The following is a 26,433-nucleotide window of genomic DNA, read 5'->3' on the forward strand; positions in this document are numbered from 1 at the left end:
AGGAGTGCCCACCTGATCAGGCGGTGAGGTCTCTCTCCCACCAAGGCTGCAGCCTTCTGAAGTAGAGAAAAGCAAATCTCCTGCAGAAGAACAATCCATTCTATTTGAACAAATGGTCCATATTGGGAGTGCTATTACTAGATACACTAGGCAAAACAAAGAAGACCTGAATCACCATGGACATGGGGTCACTTAACACTAGTACTGTGCACCCTTTTGCCCTTGACTGTTTCTGGTAAAGAGGCCACTGCTAAGGCGTGTGCCACGGCGTCACAATGCCTCTATGAAGAGTTCCCATAATTCCCTTGATGTTTGAAGTACAGAGAGTGTGGGGAAATGTTTGCATCACTCACATCAGCCCTGTTCCTCAAAAACTTGGGGTTCTGGGGCTGGACAGATGGCTCAGTGGTGCAGAGTGTATACTGCTGTTCCGTAACTAGTGGTTCATAACCTCATGGTATCTGCAGCTCAATGGGGTCAGATACCTCTAGCCTCTGTGGATCTCTGTATGTATGCCCCTGTGGGTGCATGCATGGATGGAAACACACACACACACTAAAAAGTAGTACTTTTTTTCCCATGGGGCTTCCCACTCCTTCCAGTTCATACCACTCTCCTTATATTCTGTCATGTTTTGCTTGAGTGGGCAGTATTGTTTCTTCCAGCTATCTGGCCAGGCCCCACCCACATCTTATGCTGAGACCCACAGTGTGTATGTTCCATTGTGGATCATTCCAGAATGTCACTTAGGAGGAAATAGATATTTTATAAAAAGTGATACAAATATTTCCAGTTTCTGGTCCATCTGATATTCACTCAGGGGCCACAACTCAGCAGCTTTCAGGCAGTTCAAATGGCATTTACAGAATGGCTATGCTTCCTGTCCCAAAATAGCCCCAACTCGATTTTGCCTCCTTGCCCTTCCTACGTACCAGGTGATTCATAAAGTTAGCCTGATTTCCCTTTCCTTGCCATTGGCCTTTGTTATTCTCCCTCCCCTCCTACCCCATGAAGGGACTTTTGCCTCCTTTGGGATCGGGATTGGACTACAAATCTTGCTGGATGTGGTGTCATCTTTGACCCAAAAAGCAAATGACCTAGACTCTGTCACTTCCTATCTCTGCCCTCTTTCTTGGTACCAGGAAGGGCCATGAGCCTCTCAGAGGGCAGGTTCACAGAAAGGAACATGATTATCAGTTTCCAAATACCATTCTGCATGCCCATAAACCTTGTTCTCGAATGATCCCAGAGACCTTGCACATTTCTTCTAGGGATCAAGACAGCCACATATCAAAGATAGGGGGAAAATATCTGTTTCAACTCACAAATCATTATTGTGCAGAGTACTTTATGGCATTGACATGTCAGAGAGCCAGAAATTAAAATGCCATTTTAATATCATTCTGAGGCGGAAGCCATTTAGAAAAGCCATATGATGACAGGCCTGGGTATCTGAAGAAGTTTCTGCGACAAGAACTAACTTGTATGCTCCCCCCACCAATTCTCAGCCCAGATTTTAATTTGTCTTCTGCAATTACATGATATTCGTTCTGCGATCAAGCAAAGCACGGTGACTCTGAGGCCACAGGCACTCAATAAATATTGATGGATCACACTGAGCCTGACATTTGGGAGGAAAAGGCCAAAAGCGGCAGTCATTTCATCTAATGAAGGCTTCCCAGTGGTCCCCAGAATAACTTGCAGTTGGGACTCCAGCAGTCATCTTTGGCTTGTCCCGTGAGATCCTTGGGTTACTGTAACTGTTCCAGTTCTCCATAAACGTAATTCATTCACACACACACACACACACACACACACACACACACACACACATACACACACACGTGCATTTAAGTATATGCTACTTTTAAAATGTAATAAAATATCTGAGGAGAACAGCTCATGGATGCCTCATAGGTTACATCTAGAAGGGTGATAACCACTGGGGATTTGCAGAAGCAAGTTGACTCATTTCTGCTCAAGCATGGGGGCGATGCTTCTTCCTGCTGGAACTTTCTGTAAGCTTCGACTCATTGGTTCAGAAGGCTGTGGCTGCACTAGGCTAATACATTAGGCTGACATGGACACACTGCTATGAGATTGTATGTATGCATCATGCCTTTGCTTTGTACAAATTAAAGCCTTCTTGCTACTGCCTGGGCAAACAAAAATATAGAAAGAAACTTGAAACTAACTACAACTGCCATTCCTCTCCCCAATCACCATTGTATTGTTCTTAACATTCTGAGCAACTGGCATCCACTTGTACTACGGAGCGATGAAATGCCACTTTATGCCTATTTTTAACATAGACAAATGACAACTGTGATTTTGATTTATAAAAAAAAAAAAAAAAACCAGCTCCTTCTTCCACTTTGAAAGGAGACTAATGGTTGGACAAATTATGCACCTTTCTTATGACCTAGATGTGTTGGAAAGAGAGTGGGAGCTCAAGGATGCCAGGGCAGTTGATGAGCATGAAACGTAAACAGCCTTCTATCACCGTCAGTGTAAATAAGCAATCAGCAGCTACGATGAAAATCCGCAATTGCAGGCCCACACCTGTTTACAATCAAGCCTATGTCCATCCTCTCAGTTCTCTGAGCGCTCCCTCTTAAAGACTTGGAGATAAACAGTACCCACCGGCCATTATGGAGTTTCCAATCACCTTCTGTGATTTCACACACCTACAGGCAACCGGAGTCCGACAATATTAAATGGAAGTTTCCAGAAATAAACAACTATTTGTGTTTCCAACTGAATTGTGTTGGGAGCAGTCGGAAGAAATCTGAGAACATCGCACCATCCCATCAGGGTATGAGTATCCCTCTGTCTACTGGATCTTCTGCACCTACCCATTAGCCACTTAATTGTCATCTCATAATCAGATTGAACACTGCAGTATTTGGATTCATAGAGCCTTTCTTTTACTTAATAATGGTCACAAATTTAAGAGTAATGATGCTGGCAATTGTAATACAGCACATTATTGTACCTATTCTGAGTTATTAATATCTTATTGTGCCTATTGATAAATTACACTATATTATAGGTAGTTATTGACAAAATAGTGTATATTGGGGTTTTCTGTCAGATTTCAAGCATCCATTCAAAGACTTGGTGTGTTTTCCCACCAATAAGGAGTCTGTATGCTGTTACAGAGCCATTTTTCTTAGTGGTGCTAGGGATTAAATCCAAGGCCTCACACTCGTTAGACAGGAACTCTGTAACCCAACTATACCTAGACTCTTTTAAAAGTGTCATTTTAAAGAGATGACATCCAAGCTTTTCGGCGAAATTCGCCTAGCTTCTAAATAGTATTCACCATAATGCCCTCCATTTCTTCAGAGCTTTCTTCCATCAGGCATGCGGCCTTCAGGGATGGAGATGGTGTCTTTCGGTAGTTGCCAAAAGAACAGAAAACCGTGTTAACAAGAGCTTTTCTTAGCTGCAGTTCCCCACTTAGCTGTCCCTCTTGAAACTGAAAAGTCCCGGGAAACACAGATGGGCAGTTAGCAAGAATTCAATGGCTCCAAACTCACACAGGTTTCAGCTCACAAAGGCAAAGCCAAAGAAAGCAGGAGGGGCCATGTTGAGTGGGCAGTCTGTTGTTCACCAGCTCTGACCAGCAGCTCTACCTCATACCTGCAGGATCCCTTGGTGGCGATGTCCCATGAACTGAGAGAGCGTGCCTCAGCCTACAAAGCCATACTTGCTTCTGAAGTGGGGGAGCTTTTTAAAAGATGCCCAGTGGGGCCTGGTATCTAAAGATGGAATACTGAAACTTGAGGGACTTGCAATGTGATTAGCGAAGCTGAACTCTGTCCAGACCATTGAGTTCACCATTGATGCGATGAAAAGAATGTTGTGGGCCTTTTATATTACTTTATTCTACCTGAAACTATTAATATGGTCTAAATGATTAGGCAATCCTAATGTCCCATTAAATATGCATGATGAAAATGAATAAACCACAAGCAGATGATGACTGCCTTAATAGAGTACCAGCCCAAACCGCAATAGTCCTTTAGGGTCTGAGATGGTTATTTTTAGTTACCACGATTGACATAAGCACATGTTATAAAATTCACATGGTACTAGGGCTTTGGGGCAATTGTACTGTTTATATTCAAGTAACAACTAAGGCTGAAGTACGACAGCAAATGACTGATAAAGAGCCAGAGGTATGTCTGCAATCTGGTTGGTAGCCTTCCCATATAGAATAGACACAAGAAGATGCTGTCAGGGATCCACCCTCCAAGTGCTTCCTTTCGTGATGCAAGATTTTATCTAGCTCTTGAAAGTCACAGCACCAGTTGCCCTAACCGTAAGCTTAAATATTTTCCCTAAGCTGGAAGTCACCAGAAAAGTCACAAGTACCACTCTGGAACTGGCAAAGTACATGTCTCTTCAGCCTCAGTGTGTAGCATGTCCCTTGGGTAACCACCAACATTTTCAGGTTCCAACATGTACTCTGAGAAAAGGCAAGGCTTGATGTTAAAAGAAACAGTGTGCACTTAATCAGGTGTGTTCTCTATCGCTATCAATGTCCTTTGCCAGCTCTGATCACCCTTGAGTACAAAGACCAGCCTGAGGCCCAGAAGACCCCGTCTTTTAAACATAGATATGCCATTGAGCCTAGCATCCGACCACGAGGCAGGTTAAATAAATAAAGCTAAAACAAAGATTCAGTTTTAACATTTTATTGGGTAAATGATTTTAAAGGTAATAACAATAGTGTCAAAACTACTACAATGTCTTTCCACAGCCATACCTTACAGACCCACATAAACCTTTTCATATTTTTGTCTTTTTGTTCATTTTTAATATTTTAAAGCCATACATGTCATACAAAATGCCCACTTCCAATAGCTTCTTCAAACTAGTAAGCAATTCAGTGTGGAAGGAGGGAGGACCTGGTTACAACGAAGGGGTTTTAGATAATCCGTGATATCTCACTGTAATCAAAACACCAGGTTACTAAGAAGGGAGGGTAGAGCTACTCCAGGTAGCTTTTTGCTTGTTACAATTCTCACCATTGCATCACCAAAAACTCTTTATGCTGGTGACCGATTCAAAGGAATTTTGGGAAACATATAAAACACTAAAATAACTTAGAAACTAGATCCAAATATCTCAAAAGTAATCAACTTTGATATACAAAAGCAGTCAGAGGTGCTTACAAAAGTATTTTTTGTTTGTTTGTTTTATTTTGTTATTTTCTCAGTGCTTCTAAGTACCAGCGCAGTTACTGGGTCTGGAGCAAAATAAAAGGTTCATTTTCTTCTGAAACAGTAATAAAAAACAAGGAAAACATATCTTTGTATATAAAGGATCAATGCTGGTCATAAGAATAATGTAATCAGAAACCCTTAAATCGAGAGGCACACAATGGGTTTCCACTTGTAAAAAATAAAAGGAAAGTCACCAGTTTATTTAAATGGAGGAGGTGCTCACACTCCTCAAATAAACTTAATTCAGTTTAACGTCACTAGCAAAAAATCACTTAGAAACTGTACAAAAATAAAAAAGTTAACACATTTAATCCTGCAAGGTTTTTGTAAGGACTGGAAGGCAGGCTTTTGGAGCAGCATTTGGGCATGGCTGGGGGCTTCTTTGGTTTGATCTAACACACATAAGAGATGGAACCTATTCCAGATGACAGTTTCAAATTCTTGCACATTTGAAGACAGGAAAAGAGGCCAGTATACAAACTTCCGGTGTGCTGTGTGTGTGCAATGGAACTATTTGCATTGAAGTGGACATCCTAGGTGAGGTGTGGGGTGCAGGGGAGGGGAGAGCAAGCCTTGCACTTCCTCCATCACTTTCACTGACCTCCTCAGGGTAGGGGAGATTGGAGAGGGTAGTAGCACATTCGTGCAATCAGAAGGCCACTTGAGGGGGGGGGGGGCAATTGTTGTTTTAGAATCTGGTACCTGGCTGACCTTTTTAAGTACAACAAAACCTTCCAGAAGTGGAAGCCTTTTACTACATACCAAAAATAAAATACACATTGTTTTCCAAAAAATACCCAGTTGCATTTGAAAAAAGGAAAAAAGGAAAAAAAGGAAAACTTAGCTGGAACTAATTAACATTTAAAAGGGGGCTCTGTAAACTTTGTGCTACTCAAATGAAGTTCAAGTATTACTTCTGAGCTGTTTAAAGATCACGGAACTCATACAATATTCTGGTGATAAAGAGTACAATTCACATTTGTGTTTCTGAACAAATAAACCACAACTGGCTAGAACACAACTTGTGCAATTAGAATCTTTGTCTGAGTTAAAGACACATGCTACATATTTCCACATGTTCAAAGTTATTTCAAAGCACATATTTAACAGCTTTGTAATATACAACAAGAGTGAAAGGGCCTAGCGTTGGTTTGGTTGAAGCACACCATTATAGTTTGTGTAACACCCTTTACACTACAAAGTCTTTTAGTCAACAACTACTTAGACACAAAAATGCACTGTGCATCAACTTGAATACAAAAGGAGACAAAACTATCCTTTTCCCCCAAGCCATGGTGGGAAATATTGCTGACCTCGTCCTTTGAAGCCTGCAGGATGGTTATTCTTCAGTATAACATTATTACACCAGTAAGAAAATCTGTATAATATCTGCATATATCAAGGATTTTTTAAAAAATCTGATATGATTTTAGAGTCCGCATGACCAGTCACGTGACCTGCTCAAGATTGATTAGCACCGTTAAATACATAAACACACACATATGCATGTATGCATGTGTAAGTATATGGACACATACATGCATATATGTATGTGATAGATCTTTTCTTTAAAAACAACAATAGCAACAACAACAACAACAACAACAACAACAGCAAAATCTAGCCATAAGCTCACCCAGGATGAGGAGCTTTGAAATGATGAGATGATGGATTAGATGGATTTCACAATATTGGTCTAGTCTGTCTCTCTTCGGTTTCTATGTTACAATTACTTTTCTTTTTTCCCTTTCTCTTTCTTCTCCTTTTCTTTCCCCCTTTTCTTCTCTCTCTCTCTCTCTCTCTCTCTCTCTCTCTCTCTCTCTCTCTCTCTCAATCTCTCTCTCTCTCTCAATCTCTCGGTCTCTCTCTCTCTTTCTTTTTTGTAAAAGCAGACAATACCATTCAGCTTGTGCTCACTTTCCCTATAAGGGCAAGATAATGTCAAGTAGCCGCTTGCTTTTATACTGAAAGTCTAATCTATCCCAAAGTGTGTCCAAGTAGAAACAACAGGACTTAGAAGCCCATTCTAAAGCTCAGCAGCTTCTGTTTTCTCTGGATTCAATGGAACTGGCTACTGAGACTGCCTTTCAGGCTAGCAATTGGCTTCTTAGTTAAGGCATCATAACTGAAAATGGTTACTTCAACAGTGGATTCTGTGGATGAAGAAATACCAAACTTCAAAGAACTCTCATCAAAACCTGAAGCTGTGTACGTTGACCTGATGGCAAGGAGAACAAATTCAGCCAATTACAAACTAGACAAGGATTTTCTGAACTACCAGTCTGTCACTTGTCACAGCAATTAAATGTATAAGCTTGACTATTTCAATAATTAGCGGTATGTCATAGTTGTAGAATATACATTCTGCAGCATTTCACTCACCACTTGTTCTAATGACTTCCTGTTTGAAAAAGTTATATATATTTCCCATATATATATATATATATATTACCATAAAACAAAGGTCATCTTTTGCCAGAATCATCGTGGGTTTTCCTGGGGCTAACATAAGGGTTTCCTTCCCATTGACACCCGTAAGTTCTCTTTGATTATGCCATGGGAAGAATAGCCCTGCAAATGAGCTGGGCTCTAATTAACACATGTGAGTGCCATCTCTACAGGTCTAACAGATTATCTGTTAACACAGAAATGTGTTTCTATCGAAAGGCTGTAGTGCGGAAAGATTCAAACTCTTTGTAGTATCTCCGAAACTCAGCATTGTCTCTGTGATGACAAATTTGAAATCATAGTATGTATGAACTTTTGTTTTTACTAGATTATCTTTATCATGTCTTAGTAGCTAAAGTTGTCTCTGGCCAATTATGACTCATTGAAACCTAAAGCTAACAAATTTAAATTAATACAAAATAGACAAATGTCTTTTTGGTTATTTGCTCAAAATAATTTTTTTTCAGCTAAAAAAATACTTTGGAGTAAGGAATTTGTGTAATCTCTTGTTTCTTATATAGAAACAATAAAATTTTATAAGAATATTTCTCTAAATTGCCTTTTTAAACCCCTCTTAATTTGACTTAATTATAGTCTTCTCAAAGGCACTAAATTCTGCATCTGATCTCTTCCCAATATACGCTGCCTTTCAAAATGATTTCTGCAGCCCATTTGAAAGGTAGCTTCTGCTTTTCTAAAACAGTGTTTTAGGTTGTAAATTGGTTCTATGACATGACGCAGTCTCTTCTACAATACCCAGCACAGAAGGCATAAACAGTTTCTTGCTCTCTGTGACAAGTCCTATCATAGACCTCTGAATGGTCACTACTTAGTCTAAAGCTCACTTATTTTAACCATGGGAAAAATGTGTACTTGACCCAAATACTAAGCTGTCATAGCAAATAGAATTTTAGGCAAATTCAAGAGTAATATACAAATACCTGAATTTGTTATGAATTAATCCCCGACTCAGCTATCAAAAAATGACTATCTTACCGAAGAATACTAAAGACAAACCTATTAAATCCTCAAAAACTGCATACTTTCTTCCATCCACAGTCAAAAGAAGGAAGGAGGAAGAAAAAAAGGAACAAAGAAAGACAGAAACCTGTCTGAGATAGTAAAGCAAAAAAAAATATATATATATATACCTAATATTGTAAGGAAAGAAAACCCCAAAAGCTGTATGTGCTGCAAAAAAGAATATGTGATCTAAAATAATAAAACAGGATCTTCTTAACAAATGCCATTGTCCTACCCGTTACCATGATGGTCTTAACTAACAATGTAGAAGCTTCACCATGGCAACGGAAACTATCATCATAAAATGGTACAGTAAAAGAGATAGCTAGACCAAGAAGGTGTAGGGTCTCCCGGGAAGAGGTCTGCAGTGAGGCCCAGTGACTGGTTGTGCGGCTCAGTGTCAGGAATAATGGTTGTATGGCGGAAGGGGATGCCCGATGCCATTTTGGAAGTGATGATGCTGGCGATGAGCAAGGTATTCAGCATAACTCAAGGTCATCTTTTCACTACGGTACCTGAAAGAGAGTAGGAGAGAAAAGTTAACATTAAGAAACACATGTCGGGGTTGGGGATTTAGCTCAGTGGTAGAGCGCTTGCCTAGCAAGCGCATGGTCCTGGGCCTGATCCCCAGCTCCGAAAAAAAAGAACCAAAAAAAAAAAAAAAAAAGAGAGAGAGAAACACATGTCATGCTATTATGAGAGCCGGAAGGGTCCTATGAGATCATTTTGCATAGTGGGAAATAAGAAGCCATGAGAGAAGCAATTAGTTGCCCAAAGTTACAGAGTTGGTAAGCAGCAAAGCTGAGATCAGAACACAGGAATCCAGTGCTCTCTGCTCTGCTGCTCCTTATTTAACATGCTCCAGGAATGACATTGTCCCCTTTCCCACTTTGCGATTAGGAACAGGGGAGGGATATTTTACCATCATGTGTGCATCCCCTCGTCTCATTCACTGGGCTCCTGTCATCAGGTCTTCTATCTCCGCCCCCTTTTCTTCCTCTCTCTGTCTACATGCTACAGCATGTCAGGCCTGAAGCCCTCTTATTTTGCCTATATCTAGTTATTTGTCCATTGTCCAACTTGTCAAGAGAGTTAAGTACAGTTTCTCCCTTCAGTTTCTTTCTTTTCCTATCAGGTGCTCAGTGTCCCTTGGTTCCGCCACTGTCCTTTCATGGCTGTCAGAGGCTCCTTAGGATTCTCTTTGGAACTTTCCACGATACTCCCACATACCACTTGTCCTGAAGGCCCATGGATTATACACCTCCACCTTTCCCTGCTTCTGTCCCTGCTTCTCAGACAGCTTCATATCTCTTTGACAGTTGCTTCTACTCCTACCTTGCAGGATTTTCCTGGGTTCCAACATTCGCACTTTCGACTTTACACCCTGCCCTCCTCCATGCACTGGGATGGATCCTCACAGCTTATCCAGGCTATCAGCTGCATCATGAACTTTACACATGCATGCTTTCAGTGGCGTGTCAAACAGTTCTACGCAGACATAATTCAAATCCAGAACTGAAACATAAACCTAAGTCTTCTCTTGGACTCCCTCAATTTTTCTCTGAGGGATGACTTTGACCCTTTTACCTTGCCTCCCTTATCCCAAAGTGATGGCCAAGTACTCCATTTCTTCCACATTATGCTTCGGTCTGTCCTAGCCTCCATATCCTGCTGCCATAGCTCCAGTTAAAGACCCACATTGTATTTTGTTTAGACTGCTGTACAGTACTTAGACAACAGCAATGGTTCCTCCATCACTTACCTGTCCCAATCCTAACTACCCAAGTTAGGGTCTACCTACTTCTGGAATTCAGTCTGTAGACCAAGCTGACTTTGAAATCATAGCGATCCACCTCCCTCTGCTTCCTGAATGCTGGGATTAAAGACTTCCACCATACCTGGCCTGCAGTACATTTTATAAAACCTATAAAGGCCATTAAATGCCTATAGAATCAGGTCCAAATTGCTTAGTTTAGAAGGTCAAGCCTTGCATGGTCTGGTTCAATCTACTTCTAGACTACATTTTCCCTTAGTGACATTTCCTATGTGCACTGAAAGACCAGCCAAAGCATAGTGCTTTAGATTTCCTAAAACTGGCTTTGTACTGCACCGCCTACAGGCTTTGATTCCCAGCACATCTTCAGGGAATCCCTTTCCTCCCTTGCTCTCTACCTGTCAGTCTACTCATTCTTCAACCAGCCCTCAATCCACCTCCACTCTCAAGTTGTCTGTTACCCACTGCCTTCCTGGAGCTCCTCCTCCCCAGCAGTATAATCCTACACATCCGTAATATTCTGCCGTAGTAGTAACTATTGTTATCCATGCCCTTCTATTCTTCTCCAACCAGAACCTGAGAAGAACAGAAATGAAGACATTCTCACATTTGTAACTGTACAGAGCTGAGAACAATTCTTTTTTTTTTTTTTACTACGGGCATGTAATGCAATTTTCTGGAACTGAAATACTGAAATAAATGGAAACAGTATCCCATTTTTCTAAAACATTCAATACTTTCCTTAAGTAAGTATCCCTATTATTTTATGATGACATTTATTTAGCATTCAAGTTCAGTTCAATTGTGTTATTATTCAATAAGCTTTCATAGTAGACTCCTATCGCTGCCAAAATTCTGAGCTTAAATTTAAATTTTAGGACTGCTTATTGGAATCCTGGGGTTTTGCTAGGCAATGTCAAAAGCTTATGAACAGCTAATTCTGGTACTTTCTCCAGTAAGGTAGTTGGAAGTCTCAGGGGCTTGTTGTAGAAAGCCCAAGTAATCATACAGGGCTACAGATGGAGAGGATGGGCTTGGGTATCATGCAGTCTTTACTGCCTAGCCGACTTCCAGTGTGTGCACTCTCAGTGGGCTCCGCCATTTTGTTTCCACTATTGGAGATAAGAGAAGCAAGTGCAGTTCGAGAGTCTTGGGAAAACAATCAAAGTTACAAGCATATCCTTAGAAGTGTAGAAAATGCCATCCTAGTACCTGGTCAGCTTTATGGTTTTTCTGAATTCATTAGTGATTGGAGCTTTGTATCCTCCTTTTCTCAGTAATGAGTCTATGGTCTGAATATGGTCCCATCCTGTGCAGAGGAAATCAGATAAAATATCAGTCAAGCACATGTCACAAAAGCACCTTTGGTTAAATACAGAAATGACTTTGTAGAGGTCAGCTATCCCTGTCACCAAATGCCATCAATTCCTTTGGTCCTAAAAACAGTCATATAGAAGAGCTAAGATTTTATCCTTGTATAGATTCAAGTCCATCACCACATGCCTTAAATTGTCTAAGAAACCATTCAGTCATGTCTCTAATAAATCACAACTACTGTACTTTTCTCTAATGGTCATACCTTCAAAAGAGAGGGAAAGCATAAATGAATAAAATATGACTTGTGTCAACTCACTAGTGTTTGGGGGCTCTAATCACTATGTCATGGTAATTGCTGGTCTTAATGGTACCTTCTACACTTAATCTATATTTGTGTGAAATATTCAATGGTATTTTATTGTTTCTAATATGAATGCTATTCTAGTATCTTTATGCAGTCGATGATCCTGCATGATTAACACACTAAAATCTGTTGTTATATCTCTCATATTTATATGAGCACACACAGGAAAAACATATGCCTTCTGAAAAGATAAGTGCTATAAAATTTTTAAAAGGCATTCATTTAACTAATATGAAAATAGAATTTAGTAGTGGCTAGGAAGATCAAAGTACTATAGTGAAATTGTTTGGTGTAGCCATACTGGTTCATAAAGATGTGTGGTATATCTGTGAAATAAGAAAATTATTTTTGATTATGAAGTATAGACTAAATATACAATACTTCACGCATTCACAGTGCCCCAATCTTAATGGAAAGCTTACAGTTTCACTATTAGCTGAATGAGTTATGGAAATCACGTAAGAATTGTTGGATATTGACAATGAATGACATCAAACTACATGGCTGTCTCTAAACCTAGGCCTGTTAATGCCATCATGATAATTACTGCACACTGGTGCATGGAAAACAGTGTGACAAAGTAGTAACAAATGGTTGCCGAAAAGAAAACCCCCAACTTTTACAAATCTATGCCATTTTAAAAGTATGCACTTATGAGCATGCTGTCAGACATTACTGCAAAGATGCAGATTCCACGTGAGTACTCGACCAATTCGAGCCAGACATTGCAGTGGAGTGATGAGTGAGTCAGTTCTTATAATGTGATGTTCATCAATTATCAGACATAACTGCAAGGTCAGTGACTGCATTTCCGCCTGTTTAAAATGTTCACTAGATCATATGAAATAAAGTACAACAATGACCTTGCTCCTTTGCAACCTCCGGTAGGTAGGTGGCGGTGCGTTTTGATCCTTTTTCATTGATGAATTCTATTCTAATGCCATGCACACCCACCTGAAAGAAATTGGCAGTTTTATTAGTACAGACTTCTTCATAGAAACAGAAAGAAAAGGTTATGATTTAACTTTCAACGCAATTCCCCCTCCTATTATTTTTACTTTTTTTCAGAGCTCAAGATCAAACCCAGGGACTTGTGCTTGCTAAGACAACCACTCTACCACTCGGCTACATCCCCAATCCTTTCCCCTTATTTTCAGAAGTATGTATTTGGTTTCTGTTATCCAAGGCTTTGATTTTGGATTAGAAGGCTAGCATGCTATCCATAGAGCCTGCAAAAACCTTTGCATGTGTCCAATATATGCCAGGCTATTTGCTTAGAAACCGGAAACAAACAATCAGCATAGAGTAGGCTAGTCGATGGCCACAACTCCCAGCCTGGAATAAGGAAACTAGAGCAAAAACCCATGTGGCCACACTCACGACTTTAGATTATGTCCTGAAACTTCCTGGGCTGACTCTGGCAAGTTTTAGTGCCTTTAAAACCCCAACTCCCATGTAGGCAAACCAACACTCCCTGATAAGTCTAAGAAAGTATGCTGGGCAGGGTGGTGCACATGGAAAGCAAGACAGGAGAGATCTGGTATTTGAGGTCAACCCATGTTACCCAGTGAGCTCCAGAGTAGCTTGGACTACATAGTGAGACCCTGCTTAGAAGAAAAGCCTAAAAAGGAATGAAGACAATCAGCTGTAGGGTACATAGCAGTTTTCAATGTAACACCCATAAACACTTCAAATTACCCTCAGATTGGGCATTTTTGTAGTTAATTATCCTAGCTCAGGTACCACTGTGACATTTTAAAGGATGAAACTTTTGGTGATACCCAAAAAGGAAGTCTATTGGCTGTAAGAAGATATGTTGCTAATATGGTTTTGGTTTATTTTTTTGTTTGTAAGCGAAACCAATGTGCTTTCCCTTCAATTAGCACACAATCAAAAGGAAGCTAGCTGTCCAGTCCCTCATCAAATGTTGCACACAGCTGAAGAAAAATTATTATAAACTCCTAACTTACTTGAAAACACTGATAATAAAAATGAAAATGTAAAAGGACAATTACCTATTCCACTCTTCCATATCTCGAGCTGCCTTGGATCAAGAGTTCCTGAGAGGAGTATGAGGCTGCCTAACACACTGGAGGGCAAGTATAGGGGCAGGCACATACTATTCCCAGGACAGAGGCATCTTTTCAGAGTAGATGAATGAAGACAGCCTTTTATGCTTTCCGGGTGGGTATACATGTTAAGGTTTAGAGGAGAAACATGTCAGTGAGAACCGCTTTTGCTATTTCTGCCCTTAGGCACAAGTTTTCTAGTTTTTCAGGTTATGAAATGTCCCCTGATAAATGGATTTCATCCTGTCTTCATATAGATACCCCTTGAGCCTGTCAGATCTTTTGAGCAATTAATGTGGTTTTTTTTTTATTAAAGTGTATCCCAGTGGCTATTCTATCTATTCAATATCAATACTCTTATAAATCTCCTCTTGCTAAAAATGCAACCAGGACAGCTGTTTAAAAACCACCACAGTAAGGCCTCTCAGACCCCATGGGATGTGACTGCGGACAGCTGAGAGGAAATACGAGTGTGTAGTTGCCAAATATTTTGAAGATGAAGGGCATCTAGCAATCACCCCCAATGTCTGATATAGCACCAAGCAATGACAACCTTGATACTTTATAGTATCAGATGCTTCATAATTTGTTTCTTCTAAATACAGAGCACACATAATTTATGCTCAATCATTCACAGGAATGAATTTTGACTCTACCTCTATTTATCAAAAATCTGTCATGTTAAAATTGAAGATAATTTTGGTGTTATTAAGATGTCTAGTCAAAACTCTGAGACAAGTTTCTTATCTGCATGTTGAACAATATTTAACTGTCTAGGGGTGAGGAAGGGGGTGAAAAATTTATTAGAATTGCAGGGTAGCTCATGTTTCAGCAAGTAATATTTGGAAAAGGATCAACTCCCAACAGTGACTATTACCCTAGTTAAACCAGAAAACTCTCCTACTAACTAATCATACAAGTATGACAAACCCACACACCTACGTATTGGAGAAAAATAATTAATCAGATGGAGTAGTTTAGATACATAAATCCTTTCTTTATAGGAACACGATTCTCTTCAATAGAAATCTCTGAGATTTTAAATCCTAGCAATTTAGTAATTAAAATGGTCTAAGACTAATTGTAGGGTACATAAATTGTTCCTTGGGAAACCTGTTTACATGAGATCAAAATGAAGGGCATGTTAAACAAAATAAAAATTACTCACCAACAAGATTGTTGATTTACTTTTGTTATTATGAAAAGGCCCAGGCATCAACTTTGACTTAAAAGTAAACACATTTCTGGGTTCTTATGATTTGTATAACTGAAAGTTCCTATCAATATGGTGATTTTAAAGTAAATGATTTGAGCAAAGCAACAGTTTTTATAGGTCAAAAAGGTATGCCACAAAGCTAGGAAGCCCCAAACTGGGGTGACTTGTTTTTCAACTAGCAGAATGTGGAGAACGGCACTAATGTTCTCTTTGGTACTCATAAATAGTTTTTTCATCATGTTTGGACTATGGTTTCCAACAAATAGATACACTGAAGAATCAAAGCAGGAGAGTAGAAATTGGTGCTCTGTGGAAAGCAACCAATTCTGATCAGTTTATTAAAGTCCCCAGCTTTGCAAACTAAGTCTTCTTGATCAAAAAGAACGCTATTGTGGTATGAATATGGAAAGCATCCCCGTTCCTGTGCATGAAAACTTGGTCTCCAGCTGGTGACCTCTAGAAGGTGGAGCCTTACAGGAAGAAGTAATGGGAGGCCAGGTGAGGTTTCATAGCTTGGTCCCACAGTTCTTGGTCTTTATCTGCCTGATTCCCAACCACTGATACAATGTGAGGTGATAGCCTCATCCTCCTGCAAGTATGCCTTCCTCACTACAATGGCCTATATGCCCCAAGGGATTGTAAGTAAAAATAATGTGCACTCCCTTAAGATGATTTGCTGGCCCGAGTTATCACAGCTATTGTTGCAGTTATCAATGAGATATCGATCCGTTACATAGAGATTTGGTATTCCCTGAAGTAACTCTGCTCTAACATTACCTTAGTAACTACTTAGGATAGAAAAGGAGAAAGCAGCGAGGAAAAGAAGGGCAATGTATCCCTAAGTGACTGCACTGGCTTCAGAAATGTAGCCAAGTGGGCAAAGACAGGAGACTTATAAATCTAGCTTCAAGGGACTCTGTAGGTCAGTTTTAAAATGATTAAAATATCTGAGAAAAAGTGCTTTCAAGGTCTATCAGCTGCTATAATATTGTTTTAATCAAGAGTATACTTTTGCTATGTGGAGCTAGAAATCAACTAGAGTTGTAGTAAATTAAATGCAAGACTTCTAGATAAGAGGATATGGAATTAAAGGGACCTATATTGATGTGTGCTGAGTGAACATTAAGACCAGTTCAACAGACTTCAATTTCATGCTAAAGAGAAAGTCATATTTATTCTGAGCCATTCCATTGCAAGTAATATCTACTAATGACATTATACAATCTTTTGTTTTTAACATTGTTTGGAATGATTACATGTCAAGATTAATGTTGGCCCCTCAGATATATTATCATGATTCTCCAGTTTAGGGATTCTGTATCCCTGAGTCTACTGGGTCTCAGCCCCCATCATCTTTGTTCTCTTGTTCATTTCTCTTTTTAAACATTCTATTAGCAAGCATGTGTGTACGGGGAAAGAGATACATGTAAATTAATCAATTTTACTTCATAGTAAAAGGTTTGGTGGACGAGATTATAACTAATGGCTGAAATGAACCCTGAGACTGTGTGCAGATTTCACTTATCTTCATTATCTGGCCCCTTGTTTAGAAATGTGGCTTCACTTAAAATTATTATTCTCTAATGCAGTGGCCCTCAACCTAAGAGCATTAAAAAAGTGCCCTCTCCTGCTCTTATAATACGTAGTCCATGTTATGCACTCTACGGCTGCACAGTCAAAGCTTAATAAACCCTCATCTATCTGTAAGGCAAGTGCTAGTCCTACAATACATTAGCAGAATTACCAAACGGTCCTGCTTTTACTGGTGAACCCAATCAGAGCAGACAATCTGAATAGGTTAAAACATGATGAAGAAAAAGAAAGTCATCTGGCCAAGAGTATAATTGTCTATAAAAGCCGTGCTAGTTCAGCTGAATGGGCTCCATGAAACCTTTGACCATTAAGGGTCTACAATTATGTCCAAAGTCCTGACCTTTGAAGCTAAATCTGCACCTGATAATATTTGGGCCAAGAATATCAATCAGTTTCCTTGGGTGTTGTCTCAGCCTGTTGGCAGGGCCAGTTCCATTAATTCCTTTGTTGAGGCCTTATGCTTTTTTTTAACAGTATGGCCATGGCTTACCACACTCCTTTCCAGTGAGTTCATCTTGAATAACATACAGAAATGTGTAGCAGGAGGTCAGAGAATTAAAAGTTGTTTGGCACACTTTTTTGGATGAAATCATTTGGCAAAATATGCTTTGTAATTAACAGCACAGCCTGTTATTGGCCATTCATAAGAGACTGACCTGCCAGGCTTCTTATACCAGTATCATTGAAGTAAATGAAAGGACTCAGCTCTTAATGAGCGAAGCCGGGATGTTTGGCACAATTCCAACTCTTTCAAGGCTTGCATCGCTGATGACATACATATGTATCCAGAAAGAAGCCTAGGGTCATGTGACCAGAAATAAGTGCTGCACAGGAAGGTCCACAGATGTGACCCAGAGTCTGCATCTCCCATATTTCTAGGTGGAAAACTAGATGCTTCTTTTCTCTGAAAATACTACAAACCTACAGTGCTATAGCCCTCTCAAACTCATCGCAGCACAGCAGATTTTATCCCACTCCAGATCAGCCTTTCACAATAGTGACTTTTCCTAGTAAAAGCAAATTCAACATGGGAGATGACAATATCTCAAACCTGGGCCTTCCTACTTCAAGGTTGTAATCTAGACTAATTCTATTGGGAAGATTTTGTGACCAGATCCTATTCAGTGCTTACCCCCAACCTCTGTACTCCCAAAAACATTTTTTAGACTATATATTCTCTAGATCCTCCATTTACAGAATGTCCCATGGTTGGCTGCATTTCTTTGCCCACCAGTTTGAATTAGAAATTCTGGAGTTCTGCAGGGATCTGTGTGGTTAATGTGACCCCTTTAGAAAGTGGATAATTTAGGATTTCTAAAGTCTTTCTGAAATTTGGACCTGGTTAACAGCTGTGACCATGAATACAAGAAGAGATGCACACGCAGAACTTCTCTGGAAGGAAAAGCTAGTGTGACTGCCCTGTAATCCCTAATGTGACCAACAGGTAACTTCGTGACTTAACACTGCTTTCTCCTGAACTGAGCCAATAAGGTGTGCATCTCAAGTGTCTTTATGTATCACACACCTGGGTCTTAGAGCACTCTGAATAACTCCTGAGAAGTCTTGTAAGAAAATATAAATCATAAGGGATAACTGATTACAGATTCACCACTTGGACATTAGTAATATTTTAATGTAGAATATAATACTGAATATAAAAACCTGCTTTCATCATCTATGTCAGCTAATGGATTATTTTTTTCTTGTTATGTAACAATAACCACAAGTGTTCTCTTGAATAAAATAAATATATACTGCTCTGGGCTCAAATCTCTGTAAATTAGTCACTTTAGCTTAGCAATAGATTAGTTCAATCTCTTAGGACCAGTTCTTAGCTTTTGTAGTAGTTATGACTCATGTAGGAAACTTAAACTTCTTATCTATAAAGAATACGAGCCTGCCAATTTAGTCACAGAAGTCCACTAACAAAAATCAGATGTAACATTTATTTTTACCAAATAGCTTGACACTAAAGTACCTGAACTGTCTAACAATGAAATTGTGAAGAATCAGTTAAGATTTGAAATAAAGCAATATTAATGAAGTGGTACATTAAAAAGCTATGAAGCCAAATATATTAATGTATCATTTGCAAAGATAGAAAATGCTCTTATTCAAATGTTTACAGTGAGCAAATGACAGCTCAGAGTGTAATTATGGGAAAACTTCTATATTATGAGTAATTATAATAAGCATTCAGAAAAATTGAACGCGCTGAAGCTTCCCATGCAAAGTTCAGCAACATAGATGGCATTTCATAAAAAGCTTGCTTTTCATCAAAAGTTAAAAAATGCATCCCTACCATTTTTTAAAAAGACATGACAAAGGAGATTAATTTAAATAGGAGGAAAGGGAAGTTATTTATATTTTTGAGAACCTACAGCTATGACTTAGTTTACTCTTCGAATGCTGAAGTGGAGAGGGCATCTCTGGGTAAACATGTTTCTGTAGGAAATGTTTGCCTGATAAGAAACTAAGAAAAATCTTATCCAAGTTCTGAGTGTACATTGAGTATGTGACACAATATGGGTTAGCTTAGCTTACCAAAGAGACTTATTTCTAAACAGTTATAAGGGGCTTGAATTATGAGGATAGATTAATCTTGAAAACATGAAAAAGGCAATAAAGAAACTATACTGTATCCTTCTATAAAGCAAAGGATCATTTGTGAAATGAACAATACAACACAATTGGTACACTTACATTAGATGTAGAATACTGACTTAAGGGAGCAAGGGACACAGCCCTGAAACAGAGGCATTGAAAGCTTAGAAGATTGTTACCAAATGAAAATGTGAAAATGAAATGGAGAATACATAATTTAAAAAAATAGACTCTTTTACACTTTTTGGCCAACATTTACATCGACAATGGCCATTTCAAAAGTTAGGGAACTCTTTTTATGGTTTCTAAATGGCTGATTCATTCTCTGCATATAAAATAAAACAGAAGACATTAAAAAAAAAGGGACTCTGTCACAGAACCACACTCTGTCAGAGAGACTTTAGTCCAACCCTTTCAACTTCCTAGTATAGAAACCGAGGTCCAGAAAGGTCACAGAACCCAAGTCTCCTTTTCCTCAGAATGCAGCACTTTGAAAAAAAATTAAATGCTGGGGATACATGCAAAGTGCATATGAAAGAACTGTAACTGAACCTCCAGGGAATGAGAAGGAAGGCAGTCTAGATACTAGGGGGAAAAATAACAGAAAAACTTCCTCTACCAAACAATACAGACAGGAAGACAGGAAACCTGAGAACAGACTGTTGTTCATTCACAAATGGACAATGCAAACATTTATGGGGTAAGTACTTCTAAGAAGCTGCTTTACTGTTTGCTTCCCTATTAAGCTTCTTGTTCCCTGAGGCCTTGATGATACCTAGATGGCCAATAAGTGCAACCATTCCTTCCCTAATACTACATAGAACCCCAAAGAGTACTCAGAGCAGGGCTTCATGACAAGGACTGCCTTGCTATAACCACGACTTAGAAGGACATTGAGATGGAGTGGCAGATGAGGAACAATTTCCTGACCTGGGTAGACTGTTTTATTGGTTGTTGTTGTAGTAGTCTGTCTCATGTTCATTGAGGGCAGGAATTTTAGGGCAGAAAGAAAAACAGAACATAATGTACATCATAGTTGTAGAAAACTAATCAAGGAGGAAACACACTGTCTACATGCAACTAGAAGTCATTTTGCTTGGTGACTTTGTGAGTCATGCTAGCCATCTGTATATGAATGGGAACTCTGTTTTCGGTTGTACATAAAGAGGATTTTTAAAAAAATGAAACCTTTATGGGGGAAAGGAGAGTGAAAAGAAGAATATTAGCTTCTAAAATATGGTGGGGGGGGGATAATGACAGTAGCCAATTTGTTCATCTCATCTGTTTATTCTCACGAAGGCTATTACAAAAGCGCCCTATTATTAACTGCAACCAGATACATCAGAAATGGAACTGTGAGCACTGGAGAGGGGTGCATTAGAGGTTCTTTTGAAAATGAAGTACAGCTCTCTGAGTAGCAGGAGTCCTCAAGGCTCACATACAATGACAGACGCTCTGTTATATTAGGGACAGAGAGAGACTAGAGATACAAGGTCTAGCTTTAATAGTCCAGGGACAGATTTTTGAATCATGCAAGAAGTATCATGCTGGCCAGCTCCATTAAGCATGGGATAATTCTATGTAAGGGTGATATGCTAAAATTGAACCCCCAGAAAAGCTATCTTCAAAGTCAGATAAAGAAGAAAAAGTCTTCTAGTTCATGCAACTGCCATTAACTTATCTAAATGTGATCTAAGCATTTACTTTAGGATACATTAGAAAACATCTGTTCTTCATGCCATGAAATGATATTCCCTCTAAGTAAAAGATGCTTGATTATAATTTAGAAAATATTTTGACTCCTGTCAGCGATGTGGTACATTAGATTCCAACAAAATCAATGGTAGCATGCATGCCAACCAAGTGCTCCAAACACAAAGCCTGCTCTTTAGAATATCCTGAAAATGAGCAGCTGAGCTGACTCTACCTAGAACCAACCCATCACACTCTGCTGATTGGCATTTGTCTTACATCCTTTCATATTGTTTCAAGAAGAAACATGACTCTCAAACAGTGCAACTACACTACGTGCAGGCTGTGTGTCATTTTGGAAGGTTCCAACATGCTACATGAGGTTTGCTTTCTTTCTAAAGTGCTATATCTGTCAATCATCCTGTCATTTAGAATTAGCATAACGCTGTCAGTGGAAGAACACAGAACAGTGGTGGTGATAAGTTTTTATGTTCAAACACAAAGGAGATTGTGTTGGAATTCTCCCTGGGGGAATAATTTTCCTCATTGAACAATCATTTCAGCTTTGCAGGTGGATGATGACAACATATCAGTTAATGAATATTTTCCCCAAATTACTCACTTTTCATACCTTTAAATGATCCCTCTAATTAGGGATTCTGCTGAAGTAGAATGTCACATATCATCAGTGGCCTTATTCCAACTTCTGCTTATAACAAATGTACTCTTATTTTTTCTTTAAAATCATTAATAATTTTGTTTTCCCCTATGGCATAAGCACATGCAGTACTCTGTGTTTTATGTTAAAACTAAATACAGAAAATAGGGTATTTTATTCAGGGAAAAGAGATCTAATTATTTGATAATGTAAAATTTCTCAAAGAGAAGCTTATAGCTTTCATAATATTGTCTAACTTTTACAAATGAAAGATCTAAAATATCTAATTAACTAATATATAAAGATAAGCCATTTTTTACATAATAATCACATACAACTAAGCATGCAAATGTATTGATAGACAAAGAATGTAAAGAAATGCAGTTTCGAATACCCAACTGCAATGACAGAAGTATATAGTTGTGGTACAGATATAATGGTTTCTAACCTTTTTCAGTCTACATCTGCTTTAATCTGTGCCTGTAGAGGCCATAGATGCTACTATGGTCCTGACTGTTTTCAGAAACTAAATGGTGAGATTGTGGGGGGATTTATGTTTCTTTTTTATACTTTAAAGTCAAGTTTTCTGCAATAAGTCAATATTGCTAAGAATTCTCTCTCTCTCTCTCTCTCTCTCTCTCTCTCTCTCTCTCTCTCTCTCTCTCTCTGTGTGTGTGTGTGTGTGTGTGTGTGTGTGTGTGTGTGTGTGTGTGTGCATTTGTAAAATTTAATCACCACTAATTCTAGAACTTCACCACTGCAAATGGAAATGCTATACCCAATAAAGAGTCACTTCCCAATCAGGAATTTTCCAAATTCTGACAACCATTCATCCATTAATCTTCCTAGAGATTTGTCTATTCTATATACATAGCATGGGTTATGTATAGCTATAGCATGGGTTATGGCTAATATGGATATAGCTATTGATAAACAGTTGGGTTTTCAGTTTGTGATTAATGTGAAACGTACTGCCATGAAAATTATTGTTTAAGTTTTTGTTTCAATATCGGCCTTGAATTAATTTGGGCATATATCTAGAAGTGGAACTATATCAGTTTATAAATAAAAATACTTTAATTTCCATTCTAACACCCTGTTTAAAGTACAAATGGTTTTCATAAATTATGAAAGGCAACCTTTAGAAGATCTAGACTATCCTTCCTAAGAGAACAGTATTCCATTTTCAACTACAACAGTACATGTAAATCTAAATGCAATTGTTACTCTTGGAGACTATATCTCTTGTGAGTTTCCAGTGTCTTGTTTGAAACATTGATGAAATAACAGAGACAGTCTATTCCTCCTAGCACAACCATTCTAGCAGTGTGTAATTCATTTTCAAATGCTGATATACTAAAAGTACAAAGCCATGTGTGTTGTTCTAAATCAACAAGAGAAGGTTACATAAGAAGACAAATATTGGGGGCTGGAGAGATGGCTCAGTGGTTAAGAGCACAGACTGCTCTTCCAGAGGTCCTGAGTTCAATTCCCAGCAACCACGTGGTGGCTCACAACCATCTGTAATGGGATCTGATGCCCTCTTCTTGTGTGTCTGAAGATAGCTACAGTGTACTCATAAATAATTTTAAAAAAAAATTCTTAAGAAAATAAGACAAATATTTATATTCTCAAACACCAAGTTTAAAGAATATAGAATCTTGTAGAAATTCAATGTTACAGATAGTCAGCACAAAAGATAAATGGCACTGGACAGAGTACACAGTATTAATATTTCAGTTGCTGTACTTCCCATTCACCCAGTAGAAAACAGATACATTTTGTGAACATCAAAGCCACATAGCAAGATGACCTGTCACTGCTGAGAAGCTTGATGTGAACGCAAAGGTGCTTACTCTTACCTACTTATCACTTGTTGGGGATCTCAACATGCATGTATGGATAAGACATATTAATGTGTTCACTCATGCTAACACTGTTATTTTCAACACGGTAGCTGCAGTAAGGGTAAAAGTGCTTCTTTAGCTTGTTCATTTCCACTTTTTGCTCCCCACACTACCACTATATACACTGAATTTTCTCATTTACAAAACAAAAATTAAACTGTGGCTACAGAAAAGAAAGCAACAGTCGTAAACTAGTAAAAAAAAATTAGCCATACAGACCATAGTAAATGTTCATAAATCGGGACATCAATTGGAACCATTAAGTCAAAAACAACAGCAGCAAAAACACTCATGGTGTTGTGAAGCGCACCTGGGATCCTGCTATTAGGAAGGCAGAGGGTAAGAGGATCTTGAGTTCAAGGGCAGCCTGGACAACATGGTTGAGAGTTTATCTTAAGCAAACAAACAAAAAGGTTGACAGGAGGAAAGAAGAAAAGGAGGAAAGGGGGGAGAAAGGGGACATCAAATACCATGTCAGATTTAACAAAAAATAAGGGAGGGAGTTTCAGTTCTATAAAAGGGTTGACACTTGAAATTTTCTGGTTTAAGTGTTATTAAATTATTTTGTTTCTTCTTTTACAAAGATCCTAGGATGCCTTCATTTTCTGATAATGGTACAAAAAGTCAATCAGAAAACCCAGAGGGGACACTTTCATCATCTTCTGGTGCAAAAAGCTATAAAATAGCTCTGGGGTCACAAAATAATTCAGATCAGAGATCTTCTGAGACAGATCTCCAGAATATTATTGTGTACCCATAAGTAGTGAAGTGCAATGGAGTCACCTATCTGTAGTCTCAAGAAATCAAAAAGAAACCAAAATAAAATTCAAGTCTAACTGTAAAGACAATGACCTGGTTCCAAGGCTGTCTCAGTAATAGGAATGATTCTTGGAAAAGAGCAGTTGAAGGAAAAGCTCTTGTAAAAGTACAGTAATTCTGTTTATAAGTGGAGTGCGAGAGGATGCTATATTTATCAACGTATTTCCCTTGAATCATACTTCTATCACAAGTTTCTTCATAACGTATATATACATTTCTCTCTGAACCAAGGTACAGATCCTATCTCGCCACTCTGTACATGTAGAAAGCTGTCTGGAACACAGCTGGTATTCAGAAATGCAGGCATGACCTCCACTCAGCTATTTTATCCTCCAAAGTAAATCGCCATGAGAACTTAGCGAAGTGCCCACATAGAACAGTAGAATAAAGAGATGATTAATATAGGTTTCTCTGATAACAGCAATGCATAGACATACTCTAGGAACAGTATTGGTGCTGTAATTCCAAATGTCTATATCAATGTAGACAGGGATAAACTCACATTATTTCATTCTAGTTTACTACTACTCTGCCATTGTCACAAACTGCTTTCCCCCAAGTGATCTATTATGCTGACTTTTGCTACTTCTTTCTAACATGTGTACTCTGACTGCCTAAATGTTCAGTGGCAATTACAGCACAGTGCTCTGGAATAGAATGGAAATACAGGTAGAAATAGAGTCCAGGCACTCTTTCTCACTACTTATTAACAGCCTTTATTGGGTGCTTAGGTGAGCTAGGATAAAGTGAACACTGAATTCAGTTTGGAGATTCTAACACCACTGGGTATAGTTGCCATTTAAAAAAAAGCCAATCATATCTCATTGTTCCATGGGGAGCTTTATTTCTGTGTTAGAATGGATGGAAAGCTTTATTTTATGGACCAAGCTGTTAACGTCTACTACTCAGGAGTCACCTTCATGTAAAACATGTCTATAATCTTACCTCCCAGTCCAAATAGTCACAAACATCTTCAAAGTTAGTGAGCAGAGACACCGAGCAGAAAAGCCGTGGCAGCTCATCCCTTGTCATTGGTGGAAAACGGCTGTCTTTAAGGGCACTGTTGAAGACAGCAGAGATTAAAGCCATCACTGGTTATGAAGGTTGCTAAGGTCAAATACTGACAATCATTTGAATCCGGTAAATAATTAAGAAGCAGCAGAACTGTATCAAAGGCGCACAAGTGATCATCATCAAAGGCATTTAAAAGCCCAGCGATTTTAGAAGTCAGTATTCTTCATAGAATTTGTTTACTGGCCAATCCTGTGACTACTTCAACTGTGATGAGTGAATGTTCAATCCCAGCTCCTAAAGATCACTTTCTCTATGTTTCTCCATATCATCTGTAAACGCAGAACATGCTTTAGTTTCCATCTGAGAAGAAGAAAAACTAGAGTAGTGGAAACATGCTGGAAGGCCTCTGAATCAATGATTGGAGGAGAGAATGTATACATGATCACACATAACTGTCTTTTTCCAGAGAAAATCTCATTGTAAAACACAAAAGCACTAATGTAAGTTGCAATAGCTACTGCAGATCATTAAGTAACTCAAAAAGGATGATTTTTTTTTATCCAGAAAAAAATCAAAGTAAAAGAAAATAATTATTCAAATCAGAGATTTTCAAAAACACAAGGATTGAATTCATGTGCCCTATAAAGGGCAACTGAAGATCGTATTCAAAGACTGCAACTACAGGGCTCATGTGTACAGCA

At 38.7% G+C, this 26,433-nt stretch overlaps 2 protein-coding genes across 10 annotated transcripts in view; one reads left to right on the forward strand and one right to left on the reverse strand.

Annotated features, from left to right (window-relative positions):
* Window positions 1-26,433, forward strand: part of Tmem164 (transmembrane protein 164) — a 201,862-nt gene that overhangs the window by 173,494 nt on the left and 1,935 nt on the right. Inside the window, exons 7-8 of one of the 9 annotated variants that reach the window (XR_015646390.1) lie at window positions 2,694-2,815; window positions 3,652-6,013. The exons of 3 other annotated variants lie outside the window; for them this stretch is intronic. The gene's annotated coding sequence lies outside the window, so the exon portion shown is untranslated. Of the gene's footprint in view, window positions 1-2,693; window positions 6,014-11,052; window positions 11,196-26,433 lie in introns of those variants that run through there. 5 more of the 9 variants (XM_087600454.1, XM_087600451.1, XM_087600434.1 and 2 more) reach the window with 5 other exon arrangements.
* Ammecr1 (AMMECR nuclear protein 1) overlaps window positions 4,725-26,433 on the reverse strand; it is a 105,542-nt gene continuing 83,833 nt past the window's right edge. The window contains 4 exon segments of the mRNA NM_001427680.2: window positions 4,725-9,220; window positions 11,692-11,788; window positions 13,024-13,114; window positions 25,664-25,778. Of these exon segments, the coding sequence (NP_001414609.1) occupies window positions 9,106-9,220; window positions 11,692-11,788; window positions 13,024-13,114; window positions 25,664-25,778 (418 nt within the window). The 3' untranslated portion in view covers window positions 4,725-9,105.

Source organism: Rattus norvegicus, chromosome X (genome assembly GCF_021556685.1).
Source record: "Rattus norvegicus strain SHRSP/BbbUtx chromosome X, alternate assembly SHRSP_T2T, whole genome shotgun sequence".
Classification (NCBI taxonomy): domain Eukaryota; kingdom Metazoa; phylum Chordata; class Mammalia; order Rodentia; family Muridae; genus Rattus; species Rattus norvegicus.